This window comes from Oncorhynchus clarkii, chromosome 21, assembly GCF_045791955.1.
Source record: "Oncorhynchus clarkii lewisi isolate Uvic-CL-2024 chromosome 21, UVic_Ocla_1.0, whole genome shotgun sequence".
Lineage (NCBI taxonomy): Eukaryota > Metazoa > Chordata > Actinopteri > Salmoniformes > Salmonidae > Oncorhynchus > Oncorhynchus clarkii.
The window spans coordinates 3,488,172-3,500,671 of record NC_092167.1 but is presented as its reverse complement, the minus strand read 5'-3'; the positions used below and the strand labels follow the sequence as shown (position 1 = coordinate 3,500,671).

The 12,500-nt window shown below is 46.8% G+C and overlaps 1 protein-coding gene across 1 annotated transcript in view; it reads left to right on the top strand.

Moving 5' to 3' along the window:
* LOC139379638 (ELKS/Rab6-interacting/CAST family member 1-like) overlaps positions 1-12,500 on the top strand; it is a 319,125-nt gene that overhangs the window by 114,188 nt on the left and 192,437 nt on the right. The window contains exon 11 of the mRNA XM_071122447.1: positions 2,403-2,570. Within this exon, the coding sequence (XP_070978548.1) occupies positions 2,403-2,570 (168 nt within the window). The remainder of the gene's footprint in view (positions 1-2,402; positions 2,571-12,500) is intronic.

The window sequence follows — 12,500 nt, the reverse complement described above, 5'->3', positions numbered from 1 at the left end:
CATTCAGAGGTATGTTGTTCAGTGTTAACTCTACTGACAGGGCTCTACTGTCATTCAGATAGAGGTATGTTGTTCAGTGTTAACTCTACTGACAGGGCTCTACTGTCATTCAGAGGTATGTTGTTCAGTGTTAACTCTACTGACAGGGCTCTACTATCATTCAGACAGAGGTATGTTGTTCAGTGTTAACTCTACTGACAGGGCTCTACTGTCATTCAGAGGTATGTTGTTCAGTGTTAACTCTACTGAAAGGGCTCTACTGTCATTCAGAGGTATGTTGTTCAGTGTTAACTCTACTGACAGGGCTCTACTATCATTCAGACAGAGGTGTGTTGTTCAGTGTTAACTCTACTGACAGCGCTCTACTATCATTCAGACAGAGGTGTGTTGTTCAGTGTTAACTCTACTGACAGGGCTCTACTATCATTCAGACAGAGGTATGTTGTTCAGTGTTAACTCTACTGACAGGGCTCTACTGTCATTCAGAGGTATGTTGTTCAGTGTTAACTCTACTGACAGGGCTCTACTATCATTCAGAGGTATGTTGTTCAGTGTTAACTCTACCAGGGGTATTGTGGAGATGGTCTCTTGGTGCCACTACTGTGTCATAGTTTACAGCTGAACTGAACCCGTAGTTACTAAGCATCTCAGAGTAGGACTACAGTCGTGGCCAAAAGTTTTGAGAATGACACAAATATGAATTTATAAAGTCTGCTGCCTCAGTTTGTATGATGGCAATTTGCATATACTCCAGAATGTTATGAAGAGTGATCAGATGAATTGCAATTAATTGCAAAGTCCCTCTTTGCCATGCAAATGAACTGAATCCCCCAAAAAACATTTCCACTGCATTTCAGCCCTGCCACAAAAGGCCCAGCTGACATCATGTCAGTGATTCTCTTGTTAACACAGGTGTGAGTGTTGACAAGGACAAGGCTGGAGATCACTCTGTCATGCTGATTGAGTTTGAATAACAGACTGGAAGCTTCAAAAGGAGGGTGGTGCTTGGAATCATTGTTCTTCCTCTGTCAACCATGGTTACCTGCAAGGAAGCACGTGCCATCATCATTGCTTTGCATAAAAAGGGCTTCACAGGCAAGGATATTGCTGCCAGTAAGATTGCACCTAAATCAACCATTTATTGGATCATCAAGAACTTCAAGGAGAGCTGTTCAATTGTTGTGAAGAAGGCTTCAGGCCACCCAAGAAAGTCCAGCAAGCGCCAGGACCGTCTCCTAAAGTTGATTCAGCTGCGGGATCGGGGCACCACCAGTACAGAGCTTGCTCAGGAATGGCAGCAGGCAGGTGTGAGTGCATCTGCACGCACAGTGAGGCGAAGACTTTTGGAGGATAGCCTGGTGTCAAGAAGGGCAGCAAAGAAGCCACTTCTCTCCAGGAAAAACATCAGGGACAGACTGATATTCTGCAAAAGGTACAGGGATTGGACTCCTGAGGACTGGGGTAAAGTCATTTTCTCTGATGAATCCCCTTTTCCAATTGTTTGGGGCATCCGGAAAAAAGCTTGTCCGGAGAAGACAAGGTGAGCGCCACCATCAGTCCTATATCATGCCAACAGTAAAGCATCCTGAGACCTTTCATGTGTGGGGTTGGGGAACAAAACATCGATATTTTGGTTCCATGGCCAGGAAACTCCCCAGACCTTAATCCCATTGAGAACTTGTGGTCAATCCTCAAGAGGCGGATGGACAAACAAAACCCCACAAATTCTGACAAACTCCAAGCATTGATTATGCAAGAATGGGCTGCCATCAGTCAGGATGTGGCCCAGAAGTTAATTGACAGCATGCCAGGACGGATTGCAGAGGTCTTGAAAAATAAGGGTCAACACTGCAAATATTGACTCTGCATCAACTTCATGTAATTGTCAATAAAAGCCTTTGACACTTATGAAATGCTTGTAATTATACTTCAGTATTCCATAGTAACATCTGACAAAAACATCTAAAGACACTGAAGCAGCAAATTTTGTGAGAATTTATATTTGTGTCATTCTCAAAACTTTTGGCCACGACTGTACAAGTGCTGATCTAGGATCAGTTTGATATGTTAAATTATAACAAATAAGAGATCAGCTACTCGGAGATGCTTATTCCAGCGCATTTACAAGTTGACTGGACTGTAAGTATTACATTTATTTGCCTTTTGATTTAATTTGTGATAATGTCTGATGTGTGTGTGTGTGTGTGTGTGTGTGTGTGTCTGTGTGTGTCTGTGTGTCTGTGTGTGTGTGTCTGTGTGTGTGTGTGTGTGTGTGTCTGTGTGTGTCAGGTGGATGCTCTTCGTTGGGAAGAGAAAGATTCCCAGCTGAATAAGTTGTCTAACCAGATCCATCTCTAATCTAACACTGTGTGTGTGTGTGTGTGTGTGTGTGTGTGTATCAGGTGGATGCTCTGCGTCTGCGTCTGGAAGAGAAAGACTCCCAGCTGAATAAGAAGTCGAACCAGATCCAGGAGACGTCTGAGGAGAAGGGGACGCTCAGCAGAGAGGTACACGACCTCAAGGACATGCTGGAGGTCAAGGAGCGCAAGGTCAACGTCCTGCAGAAGAAGGTATGGGGCGGGTGGAGGCTGTGTGTATTTATTATGGATCCCCATTAGATGCCAGAGCAGCAGCTACTCTTCCTGGGGTTTATTATGGATCCCCATTAGATGCCAGAGCAGCAGCTACTCTTCCTGGGGTTTATTATGGATCCCCATTAGATGCCAGAGCAGCAGCTACTCTTCCTGGGGTTTATTATGGATCCCCATTAGATGCCAGAGCAGCAGCTACTCTTCCTGGGGTTTATTATGGATCCCCATTAGATGCCAGAGCAGCAGATACTCTTCCTGGGGTTTATTATGGATCCCCATTAGCTGCCAATGCAGCAGCTACTCTTCCTGGGGTTTATTATGGATCCCCATTAGCTGCCAGAGCAGCAGCTACTCTTCCTGGGGTTTATTATGGATCCCCATTAGCTGCCAAAGCAGCAGCTACTCTTCCTGGGGTCCAGCAAAATGAAGGCAGTTTATACAACTGTAATACATTACAATACATTCACAGATTTCACAACACACTGTGTTCCCTCAGGCCCCTACTCCACCATGTGTAAATATAGTGCGTATGTTATCGTGAGTGTGTGTGTGTGTGTGTATGCATGTGTCTGTGCCAATGTTTGTGTTGCTTCACAGTCCCGCTGTTCCATAAGGTGTTTTTTAATCTGTTTTTTAAATCTAATTGTACTGCTTGCTTCAGTTACTTGATGTGGAATAGAGTTCCATGTAGTCATGGCTCTATGTGGTACTGTGTGCCTCCCATAGTCTGTTCTGGACTTGGGGACTGTGAAGAGACCTCTTGTGGCATGTCTTGTGGGGTATGTATGGGTGTCTGAGCTGTGTGCCAGTAGTTTAGACAGACAGCTTGGTGCATTCAACATGTCCATGTCAACAACACCTCTCATAAATAAAAGTAGTGATGAAGTCAATCCCTCCTCCACTTTCAACCAGGAGAGATTGACATGCATATTATTAATATTAGCTCTCTGTGTACATCCAAGGGCCAGCCGTGCTGCCCTGTTCTGAGGCCCAGCCGTGCTGCCCTGTTCTGAGCCAAATGCAATTTTCCTAAGTCCTTTTTTGTGGCACCTGACCACACGACTGAACAAGTCAAGGTACGACAAAACTAGGGCCTGTAGGACCTGCCTGGTTGATAGTGTTGTTAAGAAGGTAGAAACTAGGGCCTGTAGGACCTGCCTGGTTGATAGTGTTGTTAAGAAGGTAGAAACTAGGGCCTGTAGGACCTGCCTTGTTGATAGTGTTGTTAAGAAGGTAGAAACTAGGGCCTGTAGGACCTGCCTTGTTGATAGTGTTGTTAAGAAGGTAGAAACTAGGGCCTGTAGGACCTGCCTTGTTGATAGTGTTGTTAAGAAGGCAGAGTATGGCTTTATTATAGACAGACTTCTCCCCATCTTAGCTACTTCTGCATCAATAGGTTTTGACCATGACAGTTTACAACCCAGGGTTACTGTAAATCACATTGTATCTGGTCAAACACAATTTTTTCCAGAACTTTACTCAGGGTTTGTAACCGGCTGATTGGTTGGCTATTTGAGGTGGTAAAGGGAGCTTTACTATTCTTAGGTAGCAGAATGTCTTTAGCTTCCCTCCAGGCCTGAGGGCACACGCTCTCTAGGAGGCTTAAATTGAAGATGTGGCAAATAGGAGTGACAATGTCTTCTGCTGGTATCCTCAGTAATTTTCCATCCAGATTGTTAGACCCCCCAGTGGCTTGTCATTGTTGATAGACAACAATAATATGTTCACCTCTTCCACACTGACTTTACGGAATTCAAAAGTACAATTATTTTCTTTCATAATTTTGTCTGATATGTGTGTGTGTGGGGGGGGGGAGGGGGAGTGGGACATGCTGGATGTGAAGGAACGAAAGGCCAACGTCCTCCAGAGGAAGGCATGTCAGAGATGACTAAAAGGGAGGATGGTTTTGTTGGTCAACTTGTTCCTCTTATGGAAGTTTCAAGGATGTACAAAGAGTGTGACTGAAGGAGAATCACCTCTTGGCATAACTGTATTGGACAGACAACTGATTTTCACTCAGGATACGCAGTGAATGTGCTGTCGTAGTGAATCTTTTCTGTTGATTCACAACTCTATTGAATCACAACTCTATTGATTCACAACTCTATTGATTCACAACTCTATTGAATCTCAACTCTATTGATTCACAACTCAATTGAGTCACAACTCTATTGATTCACAACTCTATTGAATCTCAACTCTATTGATTCACAACTCTATTGAATCTTAACTCTATTGATTCACAACTGTATTGAATTTCAACTCTATTGATTCACAACTCTATTGAATATCAACTCTTATGATTCACAAGTCTATTGATTCACAACTATTGATTCACCTCTATTGCTACACATGACCTGCTTTTCCTGACTGCCACTAGATGGCAGTATGAGACCATGTTGTTTGAGCCTTCTCCAGGCGTCAAAAAGACCAGAGGAAAATGAAAATTCTCCCCATTGTCCTGGAGAATACATTTCAGAAGTCCTGTGTCTGATAACTCCAGAGTTCACTCTAATCAACCATCATCACGTAGTCATCAATCCAGCCAGAATACCAACCCAGAATGGTTCTTCTGTGATCAACCATCCATCAACCAGCCAGAATACCAACCCAGAATGGTTCTTCTGTGATCAACCATCGAAACTTAGTCATCAACCAGCCAAAATACCAACCCAGAATGGTTCTTCTGTGACCCTGCAGCAGAACATGAGACCGACCAGCGCCTCCATGAGGAGATGGAGAAAGGGTTTGTGTTTGTGTGTTCATGTCAGGTTTCACAGAGAAAGTCCGGCTCAGCAGTATTACATGGTTGAGGAGGGGAGAGGGAGGTTGTGTCTCAGTATGGCTGAGGAGGAGAGAGGGAGGTTGTGTCTCAGTATGGCTGAGGAGGAGAGAGGGAGGTTGTGTCTCAGTATGGCTGAGGAGGAGAGAGGGAGGTTGTGTCTCAGCAGTATTACATGGCTGAGGAGGAGAGAGGGAGGTTGTGTCTCAGTATGGCTGAGGAGGAGAGAGGGAGGTTGTGTCTCAGCAGTATTACATGGCTGAGGAGCAGAGAGGGAGGTTGTGTCTCAGTATGGCTGAGGAGGAGAGAGGGAGGTTGTGTCTCAGTATGGCTGAGGAGCAGAGAGGGAGGTTGTGTCTCAGTATGGCTGAGGAGGAGAGAGGGAGGTTGTGTCTCAGTATGGCTGAGGAGCAGAGAGGGAGGTTGTGTCTCAGCAGTATTACATGGCTGAGGAGCAGAGAGGGAGGTTGTGTCTCAGCAGTATTACATGGCTGAGGAGGAGAGAGGGAGGTTGTGTCTCAGCAGTATTACATGGCTGAGGAGCAGAGAGGGAGGTTGTGTCTCAGCAGTATTACATGGCTGAGGAGGAGAGAGGGAGGTTGTGTCTCAGTATGGCTGAGGAGGAGAGAGGGAGGTTGTGTCTCAGCAGTATTACATGGCTGAGGAGGAGAGAGGGAGGTTGTGTCTCAGTATGGCTGAGGAGGGGAGAGGGAGGTTGTGTCTCAGTATGGCTGAGTAGGAGAGAGGGAGGTTGTGTCTCAGTATGGCTGAGGAGGAGAGAGGGAGGTTGTGTCTCAGTATGGCTGAGGAGGAGAGAGGGAGGTTGTGTCTCAGCAGTATTACATGGCTGAGGAGCAGAGAGGGAGGTTGTGTCTCAGTATGGCTGAGGAGGGGAGAGGGAGGTTGTGTCTCAGTATGGCTTAGGAGCAGAGAGGGAGGTTGTGTCTCAGCATGTTTACATGGCTGAGGAGGAGAGAGGGAGGTTGTGTCTCAGCAGTATTACATGGCTGAGGAGGAGAGAGGGAGGTTGTGTCTCAGTATGGCTGAGGAGCAGAGAGGGAGGTTGTGTCTCAGTATGGCTGAGGAGGAGAGAGGGAGGTTGTGTCTCAGCAGTATTACATGGCTGAGGAGGAGAGAGGGAGGTTGTCTCAGTATGGCTGAGGAGGGGAGAGGGAGGTTGTGTCTCAGTATGGCTGAGGAGGAGAGAGGGAGGTTGTGTCTCAGCAGTATTACATGGCTGAGGAGGAGAGAGGGAGGTTGTGTCTCAGTATGGCTGAGGAGGGGAGAGGGAGGTTGTGTCTCAGTATGGCTGAGTAGGAGAGAGGGAGGTTGTGTCTCAGTATGGCTGAGGAGGAGAGAGGGAGGTTGTGTCTCAGTATGGCTGAGGAGGAGAGAGGGAGGTTGTGTCTCAGCAGTATTACATGGCTGAGGAGCAGAGAGGGAGGTTGTGTCTCAGTATGGCTGAGGAGGGGAGAGGGAGGTTGTGTCTCAGTATGGCTTAGGAGCAGAGAGGGAGGTTGTGTCTCAGCATGTTTACATGGCTGAGGAGGAGAGAGGGAGGTTGTGTCTCAGCAGTATTACATGGCTGAGGAGGAGAGAGGGAGGTTGTGTCTCAGTATGGCTGAGGAGCAGAGAGGGAGGTTGTGTCTCAGCATGTTTACATGGCTGAGGAGGAGAGAGGGAGGTTGTGTCTCGGTATGGCTGAGGAGCAGAGAGGGAGGTTGTGTCTCAGTATGGCTGAGGAGCAGAGAGGGAGGTTGTGTCTCAGCATGTTTACATGGCTGAGGAGGGGAGAGGGAGGTTGTGTCTCAGCAGTATTACATGGCTGAGGAGGGGAGAGAGAGGTTGTGTCTCAGCATGGCTGAGGAGGAGAGAGGGAGGTTGTGTCTCAGTATGGCTGAGGAGGAGAGAGGGAGGTTGTGTCTCAGTATGGCTGAGGAGGAGAGAGGGAGGTTGTGTCTCAGCAGTATTACATGGCTGAGGAGGAGAGAGGGAGGTTGTGTCTCAGTATGGCTGAGGAGCAGAGAGGGAGGTTGTGTCTCAGTATGGCTGAGGAGGAGAGAGGGAGGTTGTGCTGTTTGGGGGTGGATGAGATTACATGGATCATTTATCATGCTGAAACAATGTGACCTCAAATGAATCTGCTCTTACTCTCCATCTGTATCTCAAATGGCACCCTAGTCCTTATTTAGTGCACTTCGTTTGACCAGGGCTCATGGGGCTCAAGAGTAGTGCACCATGTAGGGAAATAGTGTGCCATTTGGGAAGCAGAGCCAGTCTCTCAGAGCCTGATAGGACATCATACCTCCTGTCTGTCCTGTCCTTGTCTTTCTTTGGGAAGCAGAGCCAGTCTCTCAGAGCCTGATAGGACATCATACCTCCTGTCTGTCCTGTCCTTGTCTTTCTTTGGGAAGCAGAGCCAGTCTCTCAGAGCCTGATAGGACATCATACCTCCTGTCTGTCCTGTCCTTGTCTTTCTTTGGGAAGCAGAGCCAGTCTCTCAGAGCCTGATAGGACATCATACCTCCTGTCTGTCCTGTCCTTGTCTTTCTTTGGGAAGCAGAGCCAGTCTCTCAGAGCCTGATAGGACATCATACCTCCTGTCTGTCCTGTCCTTGTCTTTCTTTGGGAAGCAGAGCCAGTCTCTCAGAGCCTGATAGGACATCATACCTCCTGTCTGTCCTGTCCTTGTCTTTCTTTGGGAAGCAGAGCCAGTCTCTCAGAGCCTGATAGGACATCATACCTCCTGTCTGTCCTGTCCTTGTCTTTCTTTGGCCTCAACGTCAGTCAGTCAGCGAGAGCTAAGAGACATACATCTTTTGGGAGAAGATTCCTGGGTCCTCACTTGGGTCAGTTTGTGTGTGTGTGTGTGTGTGTGCGCGGGTCTGTAGCACTCTGTGTATGTGTGTGCACTTGCACATGTGTGTGTACGTGTATGTGTCTGTGTGATGTGTGTGTTTATCCGTGTGTGTGTTTATCCGTGTGTGTGTTTATCCGTGTGTGTGTATATCCGTGTGTGTATATCCGTGTGTGTGTTTATCCGGGTGTGTGTTTATCCGTGTGTGTGTTTATCCGTGTGTGTGTATATCCGTGTGTGTGTGTGTGGTTGCGGTGGGTCACGGTTCGATCAGGAAGCTACAGAGGAGTTGTAATAGCAGCAGATCTGAGGGTCAATGGTTTCAACAGACACATACATACTGGAACCAGTCCCAACTAGACACACACACACACACACACACACACACACACACACACACACACACACACACACACACACACACACACACACACACACACACATGCGGATGGACAGACGGACTACAGTATGCTGAAGCCGTTCCCCTCTCTGTGGGCTGGTCCTGGTTGAGAGGGTTGAGAGGAGGAGTAGAGACAAGGGGTCATCCCAGCCCGCCCCATCCCCAGCAGGGCCACATCCATCTTTCTGACAGCCCTCTCCTCCAGGGAGGGAGGGAGGGAGGGAGGGAGGGGGAGAGAGAGGGATGAAGGGAGGGAGGGAGGGAGCCATGTCTGTGGAGAGATTTAGCAATGTAGAGGTGGTTGGCTCCGCTCTGGTGAGATCACAGAACCACTACTACCAGCCCTTCAGGCTGACCGCCTGGCTGGATCTATATCTGTCTGGATCTATATCTGTGTGGATCTATATCTGTCTGTCTGGATCTATATCTGTCTGTCTGGATCTATATCTGTCTGTGTGGATCTATATCTGTGTGGATCTATATCTGTCTGGATCTTTATCTGTCTGGATCTATATCTGTCTGGATCTATATCTGTCTGGATCTATATCTGTCTGTCTGGATCTATATCTGTCTGTGTGGATCTATAGCTGTCTGGATCTATATCTGTGTGGATCTATATCTGTATATCTGTCTGGATCTATATCTGTCTGTGTGGATGTATATCTGTCTGTGTGGATCTATATCTGTCTGGATCTATATCTGTGTGGATCTATATCTGTCTGGATCTATAGCTGTCTGGATCTATATCTGTCTGCGTGGATCTATATATGTCTGTCTGGATCTATATCTGTCTGTCTGGATCTATATCTGTCTGTGTGGATCTATATCTGTCTGTGTGAATCTATATCTGTGTGAATATATATCTGTCTGGATCTATATCTGTGTGGATCTATATCTTTGTGAATATATATCTGTCTGGATCTATATCTGTGTGGATCTATATCTGTGTGAATCTATATCTGTCTGTGTGGATCTATATCTCTGTGTATCTATATCTGTCTGTGTGGATCTATATCTGTCTGGATCTATAGCTGTCTGGATCTATATCTGTCTGCGTGGATCTATATATATCTGTGTGGATCTATATCTGTGTGAATCTATATCTGTCTGTGTGGATCTATATCTCTGTGGATCTATATCTGTGTGGATCTATATCTTTGTGAATATATATCTGTGTGAATCTATATCTGTCTGTGTGGATCTATATCTCTGTGGATCTATATCTGTCTGGATCTATATCTGTGTGGATATATATCTGTGTGAATCTATATCTGTCTGTGTGGATCTATATCTCTGTGTATCTATATCTGTCTGTGTGGATCTATATCTGTGTGGATCTATATCTGTGTGAATCTATATCTGTCTGTGTGGATCTATATCTCTGTGTATCTATATCTGTCTGTGTGGATCTATATCTGTGTGGATCTATATCTGTCTGTGTGGATCTATATCTCTGTGGATCTATATCTGTGTGGATCTATATTTGTGTGTGCACGCCTGCCTCATCACTTATCCCCGTCTCTAGACAACCACACACCCCTCCGCTCAGCTCCATCCTCCCTCCTCCCTCCCTGGGTGCTGATGACGTGGATGTCCATTAAGGCAGCCCCCCTCTCTGATTCAGAGGGGTTGGGTTAAATGAGGAAGATACATTTCAGTTGAAGGCATTCTGACTAGGTCTCCCCTTTCCCCCTCTTTCTTCAATAGGGACGTGCCAGACAGACAAACCCAGAGAAGAGCTCACCTGGGGCTGAATGTGCTAGTACGCTGCCCCCCTCTAATGAAGATTCCAGGGACCTAGCTAGCTACTAGCATGCCTTGTCCAGGACACACACACTGTAAGCTTTTCAAAGCTCCCCCCGAGAAACATGTGATCCGGGGGATAAGCCAATGCAGTTTGTTTTGAAAGAGCCAGAGAGCAGCAGAGCTGAACTCCCTGTCCAGTTGTCTGAAGAAGCAACATTTAGTTTCTATAATGATCCCTGAGGTAGCTGTTGTAGCTCACTGTGTACACAGAACCCTAGAGCAGGCCTGATGGCCATAACACATTGAGACTGGCTGGGGAACTGTACACTGACTCCTTGATGAACCCATACCGTGAAACCAACCCAGAACAGGACAGGACAGATCAGGACAGATCAGGACAGGACAGAAAAGGACAGATCAGGACGGAACAGAACAGAACAGAACAGGGTTATTAAAGTACTACATGTCCTCAGTGAGTGGTTCAGATCAGGACAGAACAGAACAGAACAGAACAGAACAGAACAGGGTTATTAAAGTACTACATGTCCTCAGTGAGTGGTTCAGATCAGGACAGAACAGAACAGAACAGGACAGGACAGGACAGGACAGAACAGGGCAGAACAGAACAGGACAGTACAGAAATAGGGCAGAACAGAACAGAACAGAACAGAACAGAACAGGGCAGAACAGAACAGGGCAGAACAGAACAGGGCAGAACAGAACAGAACAAACAGGGCAGAACAGAACAGAACAGGGTAGAACAGAACAGAACAGGGTTATTAAAGTACTACATGTCCTCAGTGAGTGGTTCAGATCAGGACAGAACAGGGCAGAACAGAACAGAACAGGACAGAACAGAACAGGGCAGAACAGAACAGGACAGGACAGAACAGGGCAGAACAGAACAGAACAGGACAGGGTTATGAAAGTACTCCATGTCCTCAGTGAGTGGTTCAGATCAGGACAGAACAGAACAGGGCAGAACAGAACAGAACAGAACAGGACAGAACAGAACAGGACAGGGCAGAACAGAACAGAACAGAACAGAACAGAACAGGACAGAACAGAACAGGACAGGGCAGAACAGAACAGGACAGGGCAGAACAGAACAGGACAGAACAGGGCAGAACAGAACAGAACAGGGCAGAACAGAACAGAACAGAACAGAACAGGACAGAACAGAACAGAACAGGGCAGAACAGAACAGAACAGGACAGGACAGAACAGAACAGGACAGAACAGAACAGAACAGAACAGGACAGGGCAGAACAGAACAGAACAGGACAGAACAGGACAGTACAGAACAGGGCAGAACAGGGTTATGAAAGTACTCCATGTCCTCAGTGAGTGATTCAGATCAGGTGAATAAACTGCATAGACAGAGAGATTGAGATTGTGTCTTTAATAGAACTATTCTTTATGGAGGGTAATCAGAGAGCAGTTAGTGATGAGGTCAAATCACTCTAAACAGGGAGAACTATAAACTCAGCAAGAAAATAAACGTCCTCTCACAGTCAACTGCGTTTATATTCAGCAAACTTAACATGTGTAAATATTTGTATGAACATATCAAGATTCAACAACTGAGACATGAACTGAACAAGTTCCACAGACTTGTGACTAACAGAAATTGAATAATGTGTCCCTGAACGAAGGGGGGGGGGGGGTCAAAATCAAAAGTAACAGTCAGTATCTGGTGTGGCCACCAGCTGCATTAAGTACTGCAGTGCATCTCCTCCTCATGGACTGCACCAGATTTTCCAGTTCTTGCTGTGAGATGTTACCCCACTCTTCCTGCAAGTTCCCGGACATTTCTGGGGGGAATGGCCCTAGCCCTCACCTTCCGATCCAACAGGTCCCAGACGTGCTCAATGGGATTGAGATCCGGGCTCTTCACTGACCATGGCAGAACACTGACATTCCTGTCTTGCAGGAAATCACGCACAGAACGAGCAGTATGGCTGGTGGCATTGTCATGCTGGAGGGTCATGTCAGGATGAGCCTGCAGGAATGGTACCACATGAGGGAGGAGGATGTCTTCCCTGTAACGCACAGCATTGAGATTGCCTGCAATGACAACAAGCTCAGTCCGATGATGCTGTGACACACCGCCCCAGACCATGA